This window comes from Halichoerus grypus, chromosome 8 (assembly GCF_964656455.1).
Source record: "Halichoerus grypus chromosome 8, mHalGry1.hap1.1, whole genome shotgun sequence".
Lineage (NCBI taxonomy): Eukaryota > Metazoa > Chordata > Mammalia > Carnivora > Phocidae > Halichoerus > Halichoerus grypus.
In genome coordinates this window covers 77,101,225-77,127,945 of record NC_135719.1, presented here as the reverse complement: position 1 = coordinate 77,127,945, position 26,721 = coordinate 77,101,225, and the positions used below count along the sequence as shown (strand labels likewise).

The following is a 26,721-nucleotide window of genomic DNA, read 5'->3' as shown; positions in this document are numbered from 1 at the left end:
TATCTTTGCAATTCCCCAAGTGTAAGACTCTTCTAGCTGGGGGGAGGTGTCCTTTGTGGGCCCCCAAAAGCTGTGTCTGTGGGGTTGTTACAAGAAACCCTGGTTCCTGTGGTACACGAGGCTTGTAAGTCATGGAACCTGCCTGATGTGGATCTCGTCTCTGCACTCGAGCTGTCATCTGGGGTGGAGGATTCAGAAGCAAGGATTCCCACAGCTGTGCCTGACATGTCCCAGCAGGCGAGTGGTGGTTCCTGTCCCACCGCACAGACTAGTGCCAACAGTCCATGAGAGTCTCAGGACTTTGGATGTTAAGTTAAACCAAGTAAGACCCACCCCACCCCCCTTCCCCAGCTGGTACTGTTAGTACAAAGTAGACGAGATAATATGGGCCAGAGGAAAAGTAGTAAATTCCTGGGAACAAATTTTCCACTTAAAAATGACAGTAAAGGGCACCTGGGTGGCTCAGTAGGTTAAGTGCCTGAGCCTTTGGCTCAAGTCATGATCCCAGGGTCCTGGGATCGAGCCCCGCATCACGCTCCCTGCTCAGAAGGGAGCTCTTTCTCCCTCTCCCTTTGCTGCACTGTCTCTGTCAAATAAATAAAATCTTAAATTTTTTTTAAATGACAGGAAAAAAAGTATCTGCTGTTATTGATAAAATAAAGAAGCAACGTTTCCTTTCCATGTTTCCTGGTCTTTGGTTCTAATTCTGAAGTCTTTCTTATAAAACAAGACACCTTTTAATTCCTGGAGCTGTGCATCTTTGAAAGGGAAGCTGAGTAACAGTGCTTCCATCTGCTGACATTTGCGGTTTCAGGAGACCTTCAGAGAAGAGTGGGCCATGGCAAACAGAAAGTCACAAGAGCTCTCCGAAGTGTTAAATAGTCTCATGTCTACAGCAAATGTTGGCATACTTTTGCTTCTCATTCTTCTACCTTTTCACGCCTTGCTTCAATGTGACCTCTTTTTCTTAGGGCTTGTACACTAAGAATATCTTTTGAGAACCTTATCTCATCTCTTCTTTCTCAGAGGTCTGTCTTCTCCCTAGAATTTATCTCAATTTTATCTCTCTGAGTCTCAACTAGCTTGAAATACCCTTGACTAGGAATGCCAAGGTCACGGGTGGCTCTGTAGCTGGTGCTAAGAGTGGTGTTTGAGATGCATGGCTCACCCTCAGCGCCAGGCTTGGGGATACACCTTCTTACTTCATTGCACACCTTACGTTAGCTTCTGAGAACCTAAGAGTGGCACAGGTGGTTGTAAAATTTGATGGTAGGGAATCAGGGGAAATATTTCGTGGAAAGGAAAGGGCCAGGCCAGAAGAGGGAATCCCAAGCAGAGTCCCTGCTGAGCGCAGAGCCTGACCCTGGGCTGGATCCCAGGACCCTGAGATCATGACCTGAGCTGAAATCAAGAGTCAGATGCTTAACCAAATGAGCCACCCAGGCACCCCTCTCTTTATCATTTATTTTAATGGGACTCTGTCCTACTGGCACTGGCCATACATTGTCACAAATAGACATTTGTACTCAGGGATCGGTGACCTCCATGGGAGGGCAAAAACGTGATGGAGAGGACAAGGGCTTCTGGGAAATGTGGCCATCACAGTGCATATCTGGTGTTCTAGGAGTCGGTTGAACTACGCATATGTGTCTGTGATTGTGTAGGTTCCTGTGCAGAAATGACATGCCCATCACGCGGGCCTACTGGAAAACACAGTAACAACTTTCTGCTTATTAAACAAACAAACAAACAAACATGGTTCTGTGAGGAAACTGAGCTTGGAGGGTAGGATGGTCAGTTGTATGTCACCGTGGCTAGACTATAGGACTCCATTATTTAATCAAGCTCCAATCCAGGTTTTGATGTGAAGGTATTTGATAGATGTGATTAACATCTACAGTTGACTTCAAGTAAAAGTTACCCTTGAAAATGTGGGTGGGCCTCACCTCATCTGTTGAAGGCCTTAAAAAAACAAACTGAGGTTTCTTGGAGAAAAAAATATTCTGCCTCAAGATAGCATTAACTTCTGCCTGAGTTTCTAACCTGCTGATTTGACGTACAGATTTCAGACTTGCCAGCCCCCAAAATCACAAGAGGCAATATCTTCAATCCCTATCTATCTATCCACCCACCCACCCACCCACCCATTGAGAGAAAGTGAGAGATGTTTCTCTGGAGAACCCTGACTGATCTAAAGATCTGGCCAGGACGGCAAAGTACTGTGAACACAGATCCACCTGACAAAGAGACCAAGAAAAGCAGAGATGGTCTGAAAGTGCGGCTGAAGAGAGAGGACATTACATGCCACCACACAGGCAGGGACCAGCACGGATGCTCCTCTCTGCCCCCCAGGTCACAGTGGGCAGGTGGGGATGATGATCTCAGCACAGTCAGAACAGAGAGCAGCGTGCTTGCTGCGAAACCCAAGCCCAAGCCCCGTGAGTCCCTGGAGCTATCGGTGCCAGCTGAGAGTAAAGAACATGCACTCAGACTTCCAGGAATTAACACAAAATGGTGTTCTGGAAGGATGAGGAGAACCTCTTCTGTGAGGGCTCACAGTGCCCTCAAGGCATCATTGGTATCCTGGTAACAATGGCAAACAATTCTTCACTGCTCTGGGTTCCTACTGCAGGGGTTCCTGTGCTGGGGAGAGGTATGGTTTAAATCTGATCTGCTTCCCCCTGTCAAAACAATGTGTTCTTTCTCCCTTCTTCCTCATCTCCTTCCTCATCCCCTCCATGCAGCTCCTTTCCCCCAAATGACCGCTGGGAGGCCAAGGGGAGAAGGCACAGGGCAGGCGATCAGTCTTACCTTGGCTTCTGAAGTGGGTTCCAAGAAGCACAGGCGGTTCCCAAGGCCCTCGGCTGCCAGGCAGAACTTCCTTTGCTCCTTGTGAATGTTTGCGATGCACTGGAGAACCACCTCATCTTCCTGCCGGCAGAACAGAGACACACATGTGAGTGAGCGGGGCTGCCTCCCCACGTGGAACCAGGTCCCCAAGTCACCTTGTTGCATCGTTATCAGGTACACTGAGAGGTACATGCTTTTGCATGTGATACAGAAAAGGAGAGTGTGCTATTCACAGGGCCATGCTGAGCACCTCCCCGGAGTCAGAACTCTCAACTCTGGGGTGGTGTTAGCGGGAGCAGGTCCATGTACGTGGAACGTATACACTACAGACATCTGCAGCATGAGCCTCACTGCTGGGACACAGGAAAGGCATGCAATCCAGGTGAGCAGACAATTTCAACACGTGGATGGACATGAGAGTAAATCTAAGCAATCTCCAAATAAACAACAGGAATAGGACAGTGAGATGTGATCTAGGGGAAGAGAGACAATGCAGAGATCAAGCAGAGATGGGATCCATGGAGGGAAAGTCCATTTGGCGTCAGGCTTGGAAGAGGCAAGAGCCCGATGGGGGCGCACATAGTGTGTAACACATTCGCCAGGGATGACAGAAGGAAGCTGTGGACGGTGACAGGAAATGAGTCCTAAACATATGGGAAAGGAAGGCTGAGAGAAGCCTGGAGGATTCACATTGGAGGGAGGAGCTGAAGGTCAAGTAGAGGAACCACTCTGAATTCCTAAGGAGGGGGACCTCTCTCCTACGCATCACTCTCAAAACAACCCTCCTGAAATTTCAGAGACCTTGTTTGAAAAACATTCCTCTTGTTGATGGTCCAGAAACTAGGCCAACCTCTATTTACACTAACATGCTCATCTCTTGCACAACCCTGCCTGAGGCTGAGAGGAAACAATTTTCCTTATCATTCCTCCAGTCTGTCCATCTGTGCCCCCACTCTCCCCACCACTTAACTTTACTTTGGGTTTCCAACATCAAAAACATCTGCAGGTGTGGTTGAGTTAAAGGAGTAACAAGAGGAGGGCCAGTTGGAACTTCCTCCTTAGGAAAGGCTCTCCTGTTGTCCTGCCTCATCCCCATGCCCCCTGGTGTTAGTGTTTGTCCCAGAATATTGGACAGGTGGACTAAACAGAAATGGTTTTTCTTGAAAGGTGTCCGCCATGTGCCTAGTCACATGGAAAAAATAAAATCCTTCCACCTGATGGGAAGATAAAGAGATTCAATAGTAAGAGATCCCCCAAAAAGATGTCTGCTGGTACCCAGAGATTGGGCTGGGGCTATAGGAAAATGTGAGAAGCCACAAATCACAGACATACGAAAAGAAGATTGAGGAGAGAGAAAAAAAAAAAGCTCCACACTCTTACTGGCACGGAAATGTCCCTGTTCATCATTAAATTGAGTCAGTAATAAGTCAAAAGCCTCTGCTTATAGTGAAGTCAGAATTCATGGTCTTTATTTGAGTTGAGATGGAATAAAACTCCAGAATAGCACTACACTCTCAAAATGCGGATTCAGTGAAATCTCTGAAGACAATGAAGTTTTCCCCCAGGTGGAGTCTCCCCCAGCTATTGTGGTAACCAGAGGAATCACATCTTCCCAAAGGGCACAGGCAGCAAGGGATTCCTCTCCGTTGTCAAAATGACCGAGGGGCGCTATGTGCATTGCCCAACGGGTCACGGGAGTTAAGGGGTCTGTACTGCAAGAGGCAGTTCTCCAAACACATAATTTTTCTGTCCAAAGTGTCAAGAGGACCCCCTACTGAGGAATATTTAAGTATCTCCCACCTACGCACAACTCACCAGCAAAAAAAGAAAACACACACAAAAAAACAAAAAACAGGCATTTGGAAATCACAGGAGTGTGTTACGGACCAGACTTTTCAGGAACGGGTGAGAGTTGCCAAAATTTTCTCCTCAGCTTGAGCTGAAGACACCTGTTTCCATGACTTCATTTCCCATGCCCGTTCCACTCTAAGGTGCCCACACCACCTTGGCTTGACCTTGCACCCGCTGCCTCTTTTTTTAAAAAAAAAAAAAAAAAAAAAGATTTTATTTATTTATTTAACAGACAGAGACAACACAAGCAGGGGGAGCGGGAGAGGGAGAAGCAGGCTCCCCGCTGAGCGGCTCAATCCCAGGACCCTGGGATCATGGCCTGAACCAAAGGCAGATGCTTAATGACTGAGCCACGCAGGCGCCCCGCATCTCTGTCTTCTGAAACTTAACCTGTCCTATAATTCCCATCTTCCTAACCTAGGCTGCCCATCAGCTAATGCGATAAAGGGACCCGCCCTGGCTCAACAGCTGTGTGCTGAAGGACAGTCCAGCATACAAACTTTCCTAGGTCCGCCCTCTGGGTGACAGACAGATGGGCGTGGGACTCTGCGCCAAGTTTCCTGCTCTCCAAACGCTGTCACTTTTTTCCCCGTGCTGGCTGACACCGGATGCTCCATGCTGACCTGGCTACAGCCTGAAGCAGCAGCCCATGGCTGTCTTCACACCGACCACCTCTATAAACCTTCAACGATGGACATCTCGAGCCTTCGAGTACTTGACGCTATAATCTTTGCACCAAAGTTCCATGCGGAACCACAAGTCAAGTCAACCCATCTCATCACTTCTCTCACTCCCTGGTTAAACACAGAACACAAGCCCCTCCGGTTACCAGCCCTCCCTCACTCGCTCGTTCCTGTGCTGATGTACATTTTCTTCCCCTGTTCCCTCTCTCCCTTTGCTTTAAATCAAATCTGGGTATTTCCAGGGGATACCATTTCCAAGGAACTCCCTGTAATTGGAGGCTGCAGGTTCTTCCACATTTTGTAATTCCCCTCCCCAGAAGCTCGAGCACTCCTCCCATCCCTCGATGCCAAATTTGGATCACCTTCCTACTCAGGTGCAAAGCTCTTCTATTTTCAGGTATGTGATACCCAATCTCTGCATCTTCTTGGGCAAACTATCAACATCCTAGTTAATTCTCCCACCATTTATCTCTCTCTCTCTCTCTCTTTTTTTTTTAAAGATTTAATTTAATTTATTTATTTGAGAGAGAGAGAGAGAAAGAGAGAGAGGGAGGGAGAAGCAGACACCCCGTTGAGCAGGGAGACCGACGCAGGATTCAATCCCAGGACTGGATCATGACCTGAGCCGAAGGTAGATGCTTAACCGACTGAGCCACCCAGGCGCCCTCATTGATCTCTTAATTACAATCAGAAAATTTGATCATTTTTGTGTGAATTCAACACACATTTATTGACTACCATCCAATGACAAAGCCTTCTGCCAGGAGACTTCAGAGCACCGCAGGTTTTATAACACAAGATCTATTAATACAGGAGTATTGGAGCTGACGGCCAAAAGGCCAGCTCATAGCCTTTGTCCCCGCCACTTGAGCCATGATCTCACCTAACTTCAAGGTTCATGTGGACAATCTCTTCAAAATGAACACCCCGTCCTAAGTATTCCACAATTTTAGTAACACACTATGGCAAACATTCTTTGGCAAAACCTAGACGATTCCTATTCTAAATCCAGAACTAGACTATCCTACTCAGAGCCAGACTATCTTGCTCTATGAACCCAATCTTCCCTTTCTTGCTCTCTTATTCTCTTATAGTTCTTGCGCTCTTTCACCAGGATTTCCAGTTCCCAGAGGGCACTTCCCTCTCTTCCTCTATGCCAGGAAGGAAAAGGATTTTTTGATAGAGAAAGTAACACAACTCTGAGATTTTGTTCTATCAACTTATGGGATTTTTTTAATAATATGTTTTCACCTTGTCTGAACTCTGGTTTCACTGGAACAAGACCATAAAACCTTCCCCTTTTTGTAGGACTCACACCAGATCCAACTCAGTCTATATCAAATCACCACTTCCCCCCAACAATAAGACAAAAAGACAAAATAAAGAGGAAGAAAGTGCTAGGTCAGAAGGCATAATAATCCGTAACAAGACTTTTTAGACCTAGTCTCTGTCCTTAAGGATGAGGGGTACACATGTCTTAAGTTCCTAGGAAATAATACCAAAGATCATGTAAGCATTTCCTGATTTCTACCTAATACATCAAAAGGTCTCTGCCCACTCCCCTGGAAGTGAGTTCTCCCCTCTGCCTCTAGCCTCATCTCTCTTCCATTCCTACTACCTTCCCATCTCCCAAGTCAGTCTTGTCTAGCATCCCTAAAACACTCCTTGAAACTCTTCTGTCCCTTTACTCAACCCTCTGTTCTCCTTGTTCTCCTGCCTGTCTGATGGATCCTTTCCATGTTCAATTTCTCTTGCTATCCCTACATACAGGGATTGGCCAAGGGTGGTCTTGTCAGCTTCCTTTAGCAATCTCATCCATTCTTCAGGCTTCCAGTTTTATTTGGAGGAGTTGCTGGACCATCTCTACCTCCAACCTGGCGGTACTCTAAGGTTCCAAACCTCCACTCATTCCTGAATTTATCCATATACTTATCAACGCTGCAAATCAACATGTCCCAATGCACCCAAAGGCAATTTTCAGTCTACTCATCCTTTTATGTTCTCCATGTTTGGTAGTGACACATCCAACCTCTCGGCAACCCAGGCCCAAACATCATCATCTCCTGTCTGAGTCTTCCCTCCTTCTGGTCCTACAGTAAATGGGCCAGAGAAAGGACAGACTGGAGGTCTAGGGACCAAGACAAGCTATTAAGACACTCAGAGCTTTCTTCCTCTGGTCTGTTACCAGAGGCACAGCTCTGACCTCACCGTTTTTCTGTTGAAAAGCCATAACGACCCTCTCTCCACTGTCCACATAGCAAATACAAATGCCTTGAACCAGCATATGAAGACCTTCACTTTCTTTTTTTCTCAACTTCTTCCCTGTAGAGTTCCTTTGCCTTGTCCACCCCTTCATGCTCTTACTCATACTATCTGATTCTAAAGCTGCCCTGATTTGCCTTGTTTTTCCATGTGTATATATTATCTATCCTCCCAAGCTTCGCTCAAATACCACATTCCTTTATGAAGCCTACGTAATCTCTCCTCTATCCAAATTTCCATAGCAGTATCACCGTACTCTTACATTATGTTTGTTTATATGCAGCCTTATCCCCAACTATGTATTTTGAAATGGTTAACATTTATTGATCTCAGACTACAGGACAGACACTGTGCTTTACATAGAATAACCCATCTAAGTTTCACCCCAACGCTATGGTATCAGTACTACCGTCACCTGCACTTGACAAAGGAGGAGCCCCTGCACAGAGCAGTTCAGTAACTTGCCTCCAGTCTCACAGTGGAGAGGGGTAGAGTCTGGTACCCAATCCAGGCAGTCTGCATCCATGCTCTCTCTCCCAGCCCTCTCAGCTGTCTTTGCATCCCTTGAAGGCAGGATCCACATCTGGTTCATGTTTATACCTATCAGTATACTCACTAACATAGTGCCTTATGCACAATATACACCCGGTTATAATTTATTGAATGCGTGTTTTTTTACCTTGTAACCCTAGTTAATTACAAACTCAGTGCAGGAAACTACTTCCCCATCCAAGCTAGAAACATAACGTGTTTGGTAAAAGCATGTTGGCTGATGGAGATATGGAATCAGATTTTTTTTTTTTAAAGATTTTTTATTTATTTATTTGAGAGAGAGAGAATGAGAGAGAGCAAGCACATGAGAGGGGGGAGGGTCAGAGGGAGAAGCAGACTCCCTGCCGAGCAGGGAGCCCGATGCGGGACTCGATCCAGGGACTCCAGGATCATGACCTGAGCCGAAGGCAGTCGCTTAACCAACTGAGCCACCCAGGCACCCGATATGGAATCAGATTTTAAAAAGAGATTGGTCTACTCTCACCCATGTAATAATAATTATTGCATAAAAGGTCACTTTTCACTGATGAGTCAGAACTGAATAATCTCATGAGAACAGACGTTGACATAAAAAAGTAGAGAATAAGCAATAATAATGAGGCTTTGAAGCCTATTTCAGATGTTTTTGTTACTTTATTTATTATTATTGATAATAATATCAACTATTCATTCCACACCACACTGCTGAGATTTCCCCCTAGATTATTTAACATTAACAACACAATCATTTTAAGAATGAGGATACCGAGGATCAGAGGAAGCAGGCAACTTTAATCAGGGACTATTTAATGAACAGTCATATGTGCCACCATATCACAGCATCTCAGTTTTGTCCTTACAACCTCCCTGTAAGGTAGATACTAATATCCTTTCGATTTGTAGATAAAGAGGTTGAAGCACAGAGAGGTTAATTTGCCTAGCACCACACAGCATATAAATTATATAATAGATTCTGATCTTGAACCTTGGGACTCTCTGAATCAGGAGCCTGTCCTATTCACCATGATGCCCAAGAGTCTTCTGAGAGACTGACCTTAGTAATAGGTCTGAATTCACATCTCCCTAACTTTAAGACCCACAGTGATAGTGTTGATAAAAATAGATAACTCCCAGCCCCCTCACATGGCCATACAACATTGAAAAGTAACCAAATCACAGAGCACAATGCCAGAGAGAACAACCAGAGAGCTAAAAACCAAATAATAAACAAAATTTTTCTGCGCCCAATGACTGTAACACTGGAAGGGGTGTACATCATCCCCAAACTTGTAAGAGAGGGGGAGGAATGATTACAATCCAAGGTATATCATCTGTCAGCATCCCTCCAAGCTATGTGGTTCATAAGCGCCAGCTATTCTTGTCAAAGATTCAGCCTGTGTTGGTGTTGAGTGATTGTCCCTGAACAAGGATATATAGCCTTTGACTCTCTTGGCTTAGATTTCATATTATCATAGGTCATCTCTGACAAAGTAAAGTTCTTTCTATACTCCTCCAGCTGAAAGACCTTGAACTTAAAAATGAATGGAGCTTGCCTATTCTATGCCTACTGCTTCTCTTTTATACCCTGGCTCCCAGCCCAAGGGTCACAACCACCATGTTTGGAGCTCTGTGTTGATGGCTGGGGGCACCTTGGCTCCCCCTCTTCTCCGTGGATCATTTGCAAAGAACCCTTTGGGACAAAACAAAATGGCTGACAGTCCTATTTAAGGTAGATCATTAGGCAGCTGATGACAGCCCTATAGTTAGATCTGCACATCACTGGTACCAAGAAGCTCATGAGCAGGGAGCGCGTGGGACAGAGTGCAGTCCAGCAGATTTCATCGTCCACATTTAAGTGCAGGCATTACTGCGGAGGAAGATCCATAACCATTTATTGCTCTAAAAAGGAAGATGTGTCCCAGCCACTCATCTTGAACATCAGACACTATGTTAGGAAACTGATACAGTTAGAGCTATCTGCTTAATATATGCGGACATGGGTGAGAGCGCTCATTGTCAGCCTTTACCCTAAAGCATCTCTCAAGCGAAAAATCAGTGGGCTCTTAAGACGATGAGACTACCCCTCAGTTATTTCACAAGGATTAATGGTACTGGTGGTCTACTGTATGTTCTAAATATCAACCATTCTGACTATTTGCTTCCTTAGATTCTAAGCTCCTTGGAGGCAGGGGCCTCTCATTTCCCTGTGAACCCTCAGTGCTCTGCATAGTGCCTGGCACTGAGTAAAAATATTTGTGAGATTAGTGAACAAATCGTATACTTTGAAAACAGCTAGTAACAAAAATGCTTATGCATAAAAATTGCATACAAAAATCTTCATTTTCTTACTTGTAGGGTCTAGAATGCCAACATGGAAATAGTGGGGATTATATAGAAGGAGCTAGGATACCCTGCTTCCACAACAGCCCCATGAGACATACAAATATTTTTAATCTCATTTAAAAATTATTGAAGCTAAAGGTTATAAGCTGAGGGAGGAGGCTAGCTAGTCCAATGTCCAACTCGCAGAAGCTGACGTTTTATTTTGTCCCTAGAGACAACCTTTCTACGAGTTTTCTCTTGCTGTTGTCTGTTTTTGATGTAGTATGATTACACCTTTGGAACTCTTCATTGTTTTTCTAATCTCTCAAAAATGAGGGATGGTTCCCATCTCTCATTCCTTACTACTCACTGATAGTTGCAAAACACAGTAAAATGGAAATTTCGAGATCCCAAGCGACAAAGTTGATATAGTTTATAATCCCTTCCTTCTTTGAAAACTTTCATCATTTGGCTCATAGGGTAGACTTTCTTTTGGCTTTCCCCTCTATTCACTAGCAGATGCTTCTCAGTCACCTTGGCTGCCATTCCTTCCCCTTCCCCTCTCTGCTGCTCCCTAGAGCGCTCCCAGACTGTTCCTTTGAGTTCTTTCCTCTACCGGCACTCCCTTCCTTATCTCATTTGCTTTCATGGCTTTAAAAAACTACATGTACATACACATGAAAAAATGTTCATCATCATTAGCCGTCAGGGAAATTCAAATCAAAACCACATCGAGATACCACCTTACACCAGTGAGAATGGCCAAAATTGACAAGGCAAGAAACAACAAATGTTGGAGAGGTTGTGGAGAAAGGGGAACCCTCTTACACCGTTGGTGAGAATGCGAGTTGGTACAGCCACTTTGGAAAACAGTGTGGAGGTTCCTCAAAAAATTAAAAATAGAGCTACCCTATGACCCAGCAATTGTACTACTGGATATTTACCCCAAATATACAAATCTGAAGGTGCACCCGCACCCCAATGTTTATAGCAGCAATGTCCACAATAGCCAAACTGTGGCAAGAGCTGAGACACCCTTCAACAGACGAATGGATAAAGATGTGGTCCATATATACAATGGAATATTACTCAGCCATCAGAAAGGATGAATATTCAACTTTTGCATCAACATGGATGAGACTGGAGGAGATTATGCTAAGTGAAATTAGTCAAGCAGGGAAAGCCAATTATTATATGGTTTCACTTATTTGTGAAACATAAGGAATAGCATGGAGGACATTAGGAGAAGAAAGGGAAAAATGAAGGGGGTAGAAATCGGAGGGAGAGATGAACCATGAGAGACTATGGACTCCGAGAAACTGAGGGTTCTAGAGGGGAGGGGGTGGGGGATGGGTTAGCCCAGTGACGGGTATTAAGAGGGCACGTACTGCATGGAGCACTGGGTGTTATACACAAACAATGAATCCTGGAACACCACATCAAAAACTAATGATGTAATATATGGTGACTAACATAAAAAAAACAACAAAAACCAAACTACGTGTACATGAATGGCTCTCATGTTTGTATCACCAGCTTAGGCTTCTTCCCTGAACTCCAGCTTTTATCTCCAGCTGCTTAGTATCTCCAAAATCCAACTCCTAAAGGTCTCTCCCGAGAATCTTCCCAGAGACTTCTCTGTCTCAGGACATAGCAACCCCTTCTTTAGGGTCTCAGGCAATAAATAAATAAATAAATTAATTAAAATAAAAACTGGAGTTCTATTGATTCCTTTCTTTCTCTCACCTCACATCCACACCAGCAACAAATCCTACCCATCCAGCCTTCAGAATGGATCCAGCTGGCCCATCGTGCAGCCGCCTGCACCATGTGGCTCGGGTGTCAGCTCTTGGTAGGTTTCCCACTCCTACCTCTTCTCTCCACCTCTTCTCTCTCTCCATAGAGGCTTTTAAAACCTGAGCTAGGTCATCCCACTCTTCAAAACCCTCCAGGGGCTCTCTGTCTCACTCAGAAAAAAGGCAGAATTCTTACTGTGGCCTGTGAGGTCCAAAATTAGGCCCACCTCCGAACAACCGCTCTTCCATCACCCTCTTGCTTACTCAGTTTCAGCCACGCTGGTCTCCTCCTAAGAGCCCCAGTTTTTGAGACCCTCCCTCACACCCTTTGTGCTCACTGTTCCCTTTGCCCAGAATGCTCTCCCCACAGATTCCTGCACGGCTCCCACCTTCACTTCCTTTAGGTGTCTGCTCCATGTCCCCTCAGCAGAGGGGCCTTTCCTGATTACCCAACATATAATTACAATCTCATCCTCACTCTGTGCTGCCCATTTTGCTTAATCGGCTTTCTTTTCTAACTAGCACTTATCACCTAAGAACATGTATTTCTTAGTTCTCTCCTTCTTTGTTAAAATGTAGCTCTCCTAGATACGGTGTTTCTCAACATTGCATCTCCAGTGCCTGAAGTAGTACCGGGTACGTGGTATGCACTCCAATGATCACTGGATGACAGACCAGTCATGTTATTTCCTATTACATACAGCGCCCCAAAAACTTATGAATTCATCACATTCTTCTATTGCTTTACGGGAAGTGACCAAACAGTCCTCAGACTCCGCTGGAACTGCTTGCTTATGTTGGGGACAGACCAGCAGAAGAGGCGCCTACAGTATCCAGGGCCCCTTCTGCTCCAGCAACTGGAAGGTGTGTTCTGCTTCCTCTTCATAACTTTCTTCATTGCTGAGAAGGCAGAGTTGGGGACATGATTATAAAAACCGTTCAGCGTCACCCACGGCTTGGTCCCTTTGGAACTTGCAGACAAGAGGGCAAAGGGGAAAGCCTTTCCCTACATTGATTAGGGGGACAAGTGGGCACGAGGGTTTACACATGCATTTAATTCCCGCTCAGACAGATCATGCTGCTATTAGACATGGAAGAATGCAGTGACCTGTGACACATTCTTCTAGAAATAATGGTCAATTACTAAAATTTTTCCTATCCTCATAGGACAGAAAAATAATGATCTAGTTGGTACCAAGAGAATCTCTGGCTCTACAGGAAGGTTTTCTATAAAATTTGGTTTGTAATGTTGGTATTTTGAATACTTCTCTCTCACCCAATGAGAACACACCAGGTGAGTGACCATCCCCCAGTGTATGCACTTACCCCTTTGGTTTCCTTTGCTTTTATCATTGATTCTGGGATCTTTGGCCTCTGAAGTGAGGTATAACACCTTCCCTGGGCCTTGAAATTCACCCATGACAGCCCACCCACTTGTAGGCAGATGTTCTAATAGGACCTCCAATGAGGGGAGTGGGCCATAGTACCACTGCTTTTGTTTCTTGAGAATAAACTAAGTATTGAGATTCCTTCTACTAGCATAACAGAGTGCCTCAGACAGGGTACTTTCTGGAATCTTCCTCTTTAAGATTTGTAGAAAAAGTAAACGAAAGTAAAATACCAAGATGAAGGACACAACCAAATACTCTGTGTGTGTGCATAATCAATCCAATTTACTGACAGTTGTTGTAAAACCCGAAAGCAACAACAAAGCAGGTAGCAAATTTCCATACAAAATCTAATAGCTAGGGAACACTGTGCCTTTTTCAGAAAGGATGCTTGATGAAGTTAGTAGATTATAATGAGATTTATGGGCTGACATTTAGATAAATAAGTCTTTGAAAATGGGTCACTTAAAAGCAAAAGAAGTGTTTTCATAATTTAATTGTGCATAAAGCCCTATGAACTATCCAGGACTAGTTAAGGAAGGAAGGAAGGAAGGAAGGAAGGAAGGAAGGAAGGGACAAAACAGAAAGAAAGAAAAAGTGAACCCATCCATTTCTTCCAGCTCCATGAAGAATTAAGTCATATATTCATTCAAGAAATATTTGTGTGCCTACTGGTGCACTAGACTCTGTTTCATAGCCTGGGGTACAGTGGTGAACAAGACAGGGGATGCATCTGCCCTCCTGGAATTCCCATTCTAAGTGGATGACTATCCTATAGTATACATGGACTCTAATGGATTTTGGGTGACATTATTTTAGAAAGGATATAATCCAGGACCAGAAGGATCTGAGTGAGACAGAGGCAAGAATCCAGGGATGTTTGAACTACTTCTCTTTCTTTCCTGACACATTTTCTGTCCCAGGATTAGCTCCTGTGTATGTTTCTATGAGAAAACTTTACTTTTTCTGCATTGTAACTCTTGGATTTCTTATCTAAATCCCTCTTACCAGAATTTTTCTGCTCAGAGAGCAAGAACTACATCCTGCTCATCTCCATCTTGTTTGTGTTATATCCCTAGTACCTACCATATGGAGCAAACATGTCTCACTAATTTGTTGAATGAAAATAATGAAGGTTAGGACAAATGGTGGATCAAAATATTGGGTCAAATCTGAGTAAAAAGCTGTAGACCAGGGGCACCTGGGTGGCTCAGATTGTTGGGCATCTGACTCTTGGTTTCGGCTGGGGTCATGATCTTGGGGTGGTTGGACTGAACCAGGCATCTAGCTCCCTGCTTAGTGCAGAGTCTGCTTGGGATTTCACCTCCCTCTGCCCTTCCCCCAGCACACATGTGCTCTCAAATAAATAAAATCCAAAAAAAAAAAAAAAAAAAGCAGCTGTAGACCAAGAGTACCTGACAGTATTCAAAACCAGATACCATCAGAAATATACCCACACTTATATGGTCAGTTAATCTATGTCAAAAAGGCAAGAATACACAATGGGGAAAAAAACAGTCTTTTCCATAAATGATGCTGGGAAAACTGGACAGCTACATGCAAAAGAATGAAAACTGGACCATTTTCTTACATCATATACAAAAATAAACTCAAAGTGGATTAAAGACCTAAATGTGAGAGCTGAAACCACAAAACTGGTAGAAAACATAGGCAGCAGGGGTGCCTGGGTGGCTCAGTCATTAAGTGGCTGCCTTTGGCTCAGGTCATGATCCCAGGGTCCTGGGATGGAGCCCCTCATCGGGCTCTCTGCTCAGCGGGGAGCCTGCTTCTCCTTCTCCCACTCCCCGCTTGTGCTCTCTCTCTGTCAAGCGGATAAGTAAAAATCTTAAAAAAAAAGAAAAAAAGGAAAACAGAGGCAGTAATTTTTTTTACATCAGCCTTATTAGCAACATTTTTCTAGATATGTCTCTAGAGGCAAGGGAAACAAAGGCAAAAATAAACCATTGGGACTACACCAAAATAAAATCTTTTGCACAGCAAAGAAAGCCATCAACAAACTAAAAAGGCAACCTACTGAGTGGGAGAAGATATTTGTGAATGATATAGCCGTTAAAAGGTTAATATCCAAAGTATGTAAAGAACTGATACAACTTAACACCAAAAAAGCAAGTAATCAAATTAAAAAATAGGCAGATAACCTGAACAGACGTTTTTCCAAAGACATCCAGATGGCCAACAGACACATGAAAGGATGCTCAACAGCACTCATCACCAGGGAAATGCAAATCAAAACCCTGATGAGAGATCACCTCACACCTGTCAGAATGACTGGAACAAGAAAGACAAGAAATAACAAGTGTTGGTGAGGATGTGGAGGAAAAAGGAATCCTCGTGCCCTGTTGGTGGGAATGTAAATTGGTACAACCACTGTGGAAAACAGTATGGAGGCTCCTCAAAAAATTAAAAATAGAGCTACCCTATGACCCAGTAATTCCACTACTGGGTGTTTACCCAAAAAAGACAAAACACTAACTTTGAAAAGTATATGCCTCCTTGTGTGTACTGCAGCATTATTTTCAATAGCCAAGATATGCAAGCAGCCCAGATGTGTTACGTGACTGCTCCGAATCAGGTGGCTATTCCTTTTGTTCATCCATTATTCATTCATTTATGAACTATTCATTGTTATGGCCTATTATACATGCCATGCATTGCTAGGTCCCAGGAATACAAAAATGCATCAAAGCCAGTAAGTGGGGATTTAAATCCAGTTCTGTAGGTCTCCAAAACCCAAGTTCTTCTCATTGTACCAAAGCTCCTTTGTGAAGAGAGCATTTCAGTAGCTTTATAATTGATACCATTCCTGCTTACTGCTGCTGCTTCTTCAATTTCTCACCTTATCGGGTTGGGGGGTGGGTATTATAGCTGGAAGGCTTTAATTGAAGGGACAGTTTGCTTTCTTAAATAAAATACAAATAACCAACTGTTTCTGGATCTTATGTCAAGTGAACACACGACTTCAAGCCTCAAGGCCACTCTCTCTGTCCACCATGCACTAACTCTCACCCCCACTGCACCCCCAAACATTGCCACACTGCTGCCCCTAAGCCCTGCCTTAAAAATTCTCGAGTCTATGGGCGCCTGGGTGGCTCAGTTGGTTAAGCAACTGCCTTCGGCTCAGGTCATGATCCTGGAGTCCTGGGATCGAGTCCCGCATCGGGCTCCCTGCTCGGCGGGGAGTCTGCTTCTCCCTCTGACCCTCCTCCCTCTCATGCTCTCTCTATCTCATTCTCTCTCTCAAATAAATAAATAAAATCTTAAAAAAAAAAAAAATTCTCGAGTCTACTATGTCCTATGAACAGGCTTAGAAAACGCAGTGTCGTCCTGCAGCAAAAGTCCTCAGAGTTCTCAGCCAAACCAAAATCTAATGAAAACCCAATAAAATGAAAAGCATACGGATGGGGTTATTCAATTTATTTGAGACTGATTGCTTGATTCCTTCTGTTACAGAGACTAGAATTTATTCCATATCCCTCAGATGAAAAAAAAAATTCCATATTGGCTTTATTTCCCCCCTAAATACAGTAATGTCTGGCTCTGAATCCTTACTCGCAATAATTTCAATCTCAATCCTCTTTAAACAAGTTTTCCCCTTCTCAGGTCTGTATAATAATCCAAGGAGATTTATATAGTCCATAAAATTTGGAGTAAAGCAGCTGGTTTTCAGCCCATCAAGACGGCTGCCAACATGCTCATTCTCCAAGCCTGTGTGGTCCATTTGATGGCAGCTATCTGCTACTTTTCACACTTCTTAGCCAAAGAGACTGTGGGTGCCCAAAGTCTTGGTGCTTCAGGTCTAGTATCTTGACCCTCATCACCCTACCATCTCCTGGGTAAGAGTAAATGGGCAGGGTTGCAGGTCTCTGCTACCTATGAAGCCCCCTCCCACGCCCTTCCCTGCAGCCTCCAAAGTGAGACTCTCCTAGGTTTGGTCTCTCAGCCTCACCTTGTCCGAGCCTCAGGGCCCAACCCCCACTAGAACCACCCAGATTTTCACCTCTACGAGTTTGGAAAATAAGTCTCAGATCTCCTCAGGGCAAAAGGAAGCCCCAGATCTCCAAGACCCAAAGTTCTGCTTGACTTGGTGAGAAAGAAGAGGAAATGACTAACTCATTTCTATGTTATGTTTTTTTCCTGGATTTCTCTCATTTTGAGTCATCTGCAGGAAAAAAAATCTGACTCTGCTGTAAAGCAGTGGGGCTCATCCACATGGGACATGAGAATCATCTGGAGCCCTTTTAAAATATACTGATGCCTGAGTCCCACCCGGTCCCAAATGCTGGGAAGCTCCAGGGAAGGGTTGCTGGGGGCAGGTACCGAAGGTCTCTCCGTGTGACTGATGCACACTGAGGGTGGAGAACAGATCCACAGACTCTGGGCAGAGCAGATAGCAGGGGGGAGTCAGAGGAGGCTGGCAGATACTCTGACACATGGATGGAATCACAAGAGAAAATAAGTGAGTTTGGGATATGACAGAAGGAAAGTAAGTGGGGGAAAGATCAGGTATTGGGGTTCTCATTTTCTTTTAATCAAGGATCCAAAGGCTAGGTCACTGTCGATTCAAGACCCTCCAATCACCAAAGGCTACCATCTCTGGGCCCCCCATTAGGTGTATTCCTCTAGCACATGGCAGGATTCCTTTTTTCTCTAAGCATTAATAATACTGCCTCATGGGAGTTCTTCCTCTGAGTACAAGGATTAAGACAATCTGTCAGTTACAAGAGAATCACCAGGAAAAAAATATCTCACTTCTCCAAAACTAGGGAATCTGAGAAGTTTAAAATGGAAAACTAGCCAACTAGCAAGTAGTTATTGAATATTTTCAATCTACTTGGCACTATCTATGTTATAGGTATTTGTGGGTCCTTTCCTTCCTTTCCCCACTCTCAAACCCTTCTCATGACAAGGGTGAATGACTTTCTGGTAACATCAGAGGAAAGCACATAAAACTATTTTGAATGAGTAACACTTCTCATATTCCCTAAAGAAACTGACTGAAGTGCTTTACAGCCAAGAACAAGAGGTCTCAAAATGTACAAAGGAACGGTTCATAGTTGTGGAGTGGCAGATCCTGGTGGAGAATCAAGTCTCCATCTCTGTAACAGCACATTTCCATCTCAGTGGCAGGAGTCAGAATACCTAAACAATGTCCCGAAGTTAATATGTATCCATCTGACTTTATCTTTGGCACATATTTTCTACCTGGAAACAGGGAAAGCAATTTTAGTCTTCTTTCCAAAACGTGGCGGAATATGTATGGTTGGTATCCCACAACATTCAATAATTCACGTGACTTCAAGTAAATGTATTCCAAATAAAATTTTGAAATCACAGCTCATCTGTAGGTAGTTCTCCGTGTGTTGAACACAAGCAAAACCTGAATCACTATGCAACATTATGGTTTCAGGGATTGAGAGCCTTTCCTTTTATCACTTTAGACTGTCAACCCTGAGTCAACTTAGAATTAAGCATCAATATCTGTTCCTTTTGTATAAAGCAGATCAAGGATACAGAAAGACCTCTATTTTATCCTACAGGTGCAACTAATTGTGGCTCTGATGATTTCAGTCAGCCTTGACTAAAACTGTACAGAGCAGGGGCGCCTGGGTGGCTCAGTTGGTTAAGCATCCGACTCTTGATTTCGGCTCAGGTCATGATTTCAGGGTCATGAGATCGAGCCCCACGGGCCCCGCGCCGGGTGTGGAGCCTGCTTAGGATTCTCTCTCCCCCTCTGCACCCCTCCACCTCACTCAAACGTGCTTTCTCAAAAACCAAAACCAAAACCAACCCCCCCCCAAAAAAAACTCATACAGAGAAGATCATACCAGCCACAGTCAAAAGCAGTATCCATCTCTACCAGCAAAATACTAAGCAAGTGTTCATGATCTCAATCTTCCTGCACTGCCATAATCAGGTTCTCCTATGTAAATATATCTCTAAACCAAGATAAGGGAAGGAAAAATGGTCTACACAGGATCACAGGAATTTTAGAGGACAAGCACCTGAGGAGTCATTGAATCCAAACCTCTTGGGAATTTATCCACACAAACAGCAAGACAGAAATTCAAACCTCTCTCCTTGTCAGGGTAGAAATTCACATGCAAAGCACAGAAAAATACCATGAAAACCAACTAAAAAGTGTAATACTATTTTGCATGCTTCCCTTTCTGATTAAAAATCTCCTCTGTCACGTGCTTGCCTCTCTGCCTACCAACAGTCTGTTCATTAACAAGGTAATCCTCTTATATTCCATAAGACCAATTCTTTAGGCCTTATCAGGTTTATGTAGCCTGGGGAATTCCAAGCAGAAAGGAAATTTATTATTCATCTGCAAATATGAGAAGGACTGATATATGGAAGATGGCAACCATCTGTTACCCACTGAGGTCAGAATGAGACAGGTTAGCCCCAAAAATATAGCAGAGATTGAAATGAGCTATGAGAAAAGAACTTACAAGAAGCAAGGGTTAACCACCACCATAAATTATCAATATTGGATTACAGATTCTTTACAAACAGAACACAAAACTATCTCCTCTGGGTTGCTGAAAGTATCTTGTGATTAGAATTCTGTAAGAACACACTTGATGGAAATAGCCATTTAAAAAAAGATTATTTTTGGTCAATTTACCCAATGTTAGAGTCTCACTACTTGTGCACTAAAGAGCTTGAGCTCCATGAATGCATAAACTGTGTTTAATTTTCCCTCTACTCTGTTTAGCATGGCATTATGTGCAAATAAACAGGCAGTAAAATATTTCTGCTGCTCTTTAACAAGGTAAATAGCTTTGCCTATTACTTTTCTCTAGAACCAATATCCAGGAATCTTGGGGTCTGTCCCTATGACAATGTGACAAGAGCTCGTCCATTTGATCAATGAGGTGTGATATTATCTCTGCTCCTGCAGCCAACTGCTTTCACTTTAGGTCACCAGCATCCTCCTATTCGTCATATCTGGGGAACATTTTCTGACCCTGTCTTTCTTGACCTCTCTGTGTGGCAATGGATACTGCGAATCTCCTCATGTTTTCTGGAAATGATCTTCTCTTTTGGCTTCTAAGGCACTGTGCTCCCAGCTGAGGTCCCATCTTTTCACCTGTCATTCAGTCCCTCTCAGCCCTGTGAGTTGGCAGTTCCTCAGACTCTGTCCTCAAGCCTCTGCTCTGCTCAGGTATTCACCAAGTGACCACATCTAAGTCATTGGTGTCAACTCGCACTTCTTTCACTGGTAACTCCTCAGTCTCTCCTGAGCCCGGTCCCCTATGTTAAAATGAAGGCTGCTAGCCATCTCCATTTGGATGTCCCTGTCCCACTGAAACTCCTCTCACTATCTCTCCTTTCCTAGCCTTGCTCCTTCTGCACTCTCTGCATGGGAGGCGGGTGTCATCATTCACCCACACACCCCCCACACCCATGGCAGAAGCCTGGAGCCCATCCACAGCTCCTCGCCCTTCTATATCCACTCAGAATCTTCTTTTCTTCTCCCCTCCTATTCCCACTGCTCTTGCCTTAGTTTACACCCCTAGAATTACTTCAGTAGCCTCCTGACTGCACTTGGCCTTCTGTTTCACTCTTCCCCATCAACCCTCCATGCTCCTGACAGACTGACAGCCCCAGAAGACTTCCGAGCTAGTCACACCATTGCTTAAAGGTCTCCCGTGGTTTCCCCAGAACTTTCAGATTCTGTGGAGGTCAAGGTCCCCCTCCTCATCTGGCTCCTGCCCTCCTCTCCACAGCCCCCTTTCCTACCGTTCCCCCACAAACCCTACCCAAACACGGAACTTCAGCCCCCTGGAGGTAACCTGCTGAGAAGCCATGCTTTATGCTCACCCGAGCCTCTACTTGGCCTAGAGTGTCCATCTCTATCATGCTCATTTTCTAAGGTTTATCATACGTGTCATGTCATCTGCAAAGCTCCCCCCCCGCCCCCCACTGTGCTTCCATACTACCCCCTGCCTCCCTCTGGCACTGCATTCATTAGCTTGTACCCTAACTGTACTTTTGTCTGCCTCCCCCTACTGGCTATAAGATTCCGGAAGATGAAAACTATGTCCAATTCATCTGTGTGCCTAGAACAAAGCCTTGCACGGAGGAGGTGCCCAGTAAATGCCTCACGAGTGGATGGTTGAGCTTCGCTTGCCCAGGGTCTTAAGTTAAACTTGGCGTGTTACACTAGTCACAGTTTTCTAGCTTTTGTTAGGCCAGGCCAATGGGTGGGAAAGCAGGAGGAAAGAAGAAGCCAACTTTATAAGTAATGAAGTCACGGGGATGGCTTAAACAAAGTCTTATAAGCAAGTGCCTCAGCTGTCTTCTTTAGATAATTTGATTTGAGAGTTCTCAGCAACAGTCTAACTCCTTGTTTCTTAGTGTTCAAGTCTTCTCTTTACTGGAAGCTCCTTGATGTCAGAGCCATGTTTTTCAGTACTTTAATATCTTCATAGTACTGGGTCAAGTGAACTCCCACCCCGCCCCACCTAAAAACAGAAGGAACAGACCAGGGGGAGGTCCTCCAGCCTTAAGTCAGATTCCCACTATGACTGCTCAGATTTATACATTTGCCAATTTTCAGGGGTAATTCAACCCCAAGTCTCAGCCTGAAAAAAAAAAACCCAGCAACTCCTAATTCAAAATGAGTCCATCGTTTACCTGTGGATCCTCAGAAAGGACCTGGTGAAAAGGGAAGGCTGTGTCTGACTCACTGTTCCTCTCCAACTGAGTCAAAGCGTTGACCATTTGCTGTGCAATCTGGGTTCCTTTGCTCATAAGTTCACCATATGTTTGCCCCTCTGAGGCTAATACTTTCTTTAGAAACAACATCTTCATTTTTTTCTTCCAATTAAAAAGATCATGAACTAAAACCTGTGTTGTGACTCTTGCAGAAACACAAAGACAATGCAATGGCACCTGCTCATTTTCCAAGTACAACAGGGTTTAGGGCATAATGGCATAGTCAACATCTGCATACAGATACACATTTTTAGGAAAGCTAAATTGTCACTCGTTATGCTATCCCAGTTGGTCTTTTGCATAAAACCTACGGAATTGTCCTATGTCCCACTTTAGATTTCAGCCTTTTTATGGACAAGCACTAGCTACAGAGAACTTTCGCACTCAGGCAATTATGGAAGCAGATGTTGTCTCTTTCTACCACATGCAATGTCAGACTTCTCGTGGTGAGACTGCCCTAGAGGAGCAATGTATAAAAGCCCCAAATAGCTAAGGTAACCACTAGCAAAGATGGAAAAAACTTTTTGAATCAGCTGCATCTGGGCAAGGATCAGAGATAAATGGATAAAGAATGCCTAAAAGCCATCTAAATAGTAGTTAAGGTTTGTTTTTCTGTAAATCTTGCTCTAAGAGGACACTTAACCTTCTCAAATTTCTTCAATTTAAGTTGACAAATGGATGTTTTAATAAAGGTCTTAGTTTATTTAGAGCTTAGAAAAAGAATTTGTTGTTTCACTGTGTTCTCTTTGAAGCTATAACCCACAATTCAAATCATTGCCCCTAAGAAGAAAAATTCAATGGCAGCAAACCTCACTGGAGTGTTCAAAGAGGGGGAAGAAGATAGAGCCAGAGTGCTACTGGCTTTGCTATAATGGGGATTTTATCTGACAAGTTATGTATCTGGAGAGATAAAACCTCTATTGGCAACTAACCTATTGCTGTAGGTTTTTATGTAATTACGGTTAAAGCATTAAGATTTTTTAAAAGTCTATCTTGTGCATTGATTGATTTTGCTATTTCAATTTTCATATAAATCCATTACAGCAGAGAGGTGAAGAGTCCCAGGCCCTGAAATCAGATGGGCTGGGTTGGAATCTTGTCTCTGAATCTAGCTATGTGGTTCTTTGACTAATTTTATTACCTTCTTGCCTCAATTTTTTTTTTTTGCTTGTGAAATGGGAACAGTAATAGTTTCTTTATGCATTGTTTGAGGTTAAATGAATTAGTAAATATAACACCCCTGAAACAGTACTGCAGTAACATTCACTAGATAACCATAATTAACAAAATACCATTATTTTATTTAAGAACCCCCTTAAGAATAACCAACATTCAATTGCTCATGTCTCCTTATCACAACAGAATAGTTTAATCTTCTCAGATCTATTGTCTCCAAAGTTAGAACATGATTTATAAAGAGAAACTGAGCTGATCTGATTGGGGGGGGGGGATATTAGTTGCTTTCTTGACAAATGAGATGCTACTTTAAACCTAAACAATAAAAAATCCCAACAGATTACCAATCTAAACCCACACTATCAGTCCTACTTTTGGAAGGTGTAGATTAAAGGAAAAATGTCTTTTGTTTCTGTCCTTCAAAGAATGGTCAACACTCAGGCGCCTGGGTGGCTCAGTCGGTTAAGTATCTGCCTTCAGCTCAGGTCATGATCCCAGGGTCCTGGGATCGAGACCCATATCGGGCTCCCTGCTCAGTGGGGAGCCTGCTTCTCCCCTCTCTGTTCTCCCCCTCTCTCTTGCTCTCTCAAATAAGTAAATAAAAGCTTAAGAAAAAAAAAAGAATGGTCAACACTCTCGGTGATCACAAACACTGACCCAAACGACAAGAAGCAGCTTGTTCCACTTAAACTTCTGCTCCAACCCATACCCCACAAGCAAGCTTGCCTATTTACTCCACATAAAGGTTGGATCTTTTCCATTCTTTGAAACCAGTTCTAATACTGGGAAATGGGCAAACATACACTGGCCCACAAAGTTCTGCCCCTCTCTCAAGTTCTAGTTGGTTGCTGGGCTAGAGAGGCCCTTTCCTGTCCTTCAACCAGACTTTCAGGGCCCTAGACAGTTTGATTAAGTCTGTGAGGGCAATTTCACAGAAGCAGTGCCAAAATGAGATTCCAAAGTCCCCAGTTTGAGTGCTGATTAGATTCCTCACTGGTGGCATGGCTTTGGGTAAATCCTTACTTTTATGAGCCTTATTTACAAGATGAAGTTAATAATGTCCAAGTCATAAACTACTGTGAGAAGTGACATAATCATGCGTGCAGATGCATTCTATAAACTGTGAAACAGTACGATCATAACAAATACTGATGACCCCAAATCTCCGCTTTTCTGTTTTAGTCTCCCAATGTGCATGGGGTCCTATCATCCTTGCTGTGTCATCCCCAAGTCCCTGTCCAGACTTGACCTCTGGCTTCTAGACCTTCTGGACTCTTCCATCTGGCCAAATCCTGGCAGGCCACTGCAACACTACAGATGCATTCATAATGCTGGAGTTAATGTAACCTACTCGTCCACCTCAAGTAATCTGATGTGCAGTGAATTTTTCTCTAGTGTTTTTGTTTTTATAATTCGGGCTCCTTTTTTCCTGACAATCCCAACAACTTTTTTTTTAAGGTTTTAATTAATTAATTTAGAGAGAGAGCACGTGCGTGTGAGAGCGCAAGCAGGAGAGTAGAGGGGAGAGGGAGAGAAAGAATCTCAAGCAGACTCTGTGCTGAGCGCGGAGCCTGATGCAGGGCTCAACCCCACAGCCCCAAGATCATGACCTGAGCCGAAATCAACAGTCAGACAGACGCCTAACCGACTGAGCCACACAGGAGCCCCCAACCTGACAACTCCTGACAGAACTACCCAGCCAGTAGGCACTCTCTTCCATTCAGTTCATATCTCTGAGCGTCTACTAGGCAGATGGGAACTGCCGTCCAGCTCCAGCCGGGGTGGGTCTCTCGTAGGAAAGGACGGCGTCGGCGAATGAGGAGACAGACACAGGGTCAGGTTGCAAGCATCTCCTCCTGACAGCCTCGGAGGAACTTTATTTATATGTTAGGATATTTTTGTTTTTCCAAACCTTAGATCATTTTCTGGATTACAGCCATAGCCTTCTTTCATTTTTCCTTTGTAATGATTCACATGACCTTTATTGATTTCTGCTTATTGGCTTTCGCTAAAACTAAAAAAACAGTATGCAAAGAGAAGGGTGCTAGACAGAGCGTGACCGTCTTGTTATTTTGTTCTATAGAAACTAATTCTTCATGGAATTAGTTTCATTATGATTGCTTAGATAGGCGTAACTAAGATGAGTAGTCACTTTATCATGAAACCCCAGAAATATTCCCACAATTATAAAGATTGCCATAAACAAAATGAAAGAGAAGAGCAGGAGCCAGCTGTGGAGTCTCCTGTTTTCAGGGTCGTCCCCCATACTTGGACCTTGTCAAACAGCATGAGTAGCTTGGCTCGTGCCAGGGAACTACTACTCTGAAAGGTATAGGTGGGTGGGGAGGAAGGCAGAGAAGAATAGGGTGCAGGACTGCCTGGGAGCCATTGCTATCTGCTGGGGAGGAGAAAAACGAAGCCGCCACTTACCGAGTGCCTCTGATGTACCAGTTCTATGCTAGGCACCTTCTAACGGTCCTTCATTCGATACTGATGATAAACTCATATGCACATTACAGATGAGAAACTCGTGAGGCTCAGAGCATATGCCATTTACCCCAAGCCACGCAGTGGTAGAGATGAAATGAGAATTCAGGTCTGCTCGAATGGATTGAGGGAAATGTCACCTCATCTTTACTTTGCTTCTGCCAACACTGGGTTGTTTCAGCCACTTCAATGTGTCTCCTGTAAGGACCACGGGGCACCTTATTTCTGCTGCTTTTGGAGATCACTTGTAAGGCTCAGAGGTGGTGGGAAGAGGCACTGGAACTTGTAAGCTGGAAAGTCACTCAGTAGGCCTCCTACCCTGGAGCGGTAAGCAGCAACTGGAGGAGACACGGAGTACCACTGTTTCCTGTGGTTCAGAGCATGTGTTCTGGAATCCTTTTTCTTCCTGGCATCTATACATGCATGTGAACAGGGCATGACCACAGCCTGCTTGATGGGAAAATCAGGGAGCCAGGAGTGTGTGCTTCTGCAGAGATAAGGATCCTGCAGCCTCAGCAGTCTGAACAAAGGCTACCTACATAGTCCGTAGTGGATGCTGTGTTCAAGCAAAGACCAGGGTGCATGAGAGCGCTGTCCCATGATAGACAATGCCACTCTGCTCCCAAC

The 26,721-nt window shown here is 44.1% G+C and overlaps 1 protein-coding gene across 1 annotated transcript in view; it reads right to left on the bottom strand.

Annotated features, from left to right (window-relative positions):
- Positions 1-26,721, bottom strand: part of RYR3 (ryanodine receptor 3) — a 503,714-nt gene that overhangs the window by 340,666 nt on the left and 136,327 nt on the right. The window contains 1 exon segment of the mRNA XM_078053421.1: positions 2,812-2,931. Coding sequence (XP_077909547.1) covers positions 2,812-2,931 — 120 coding nt within the window.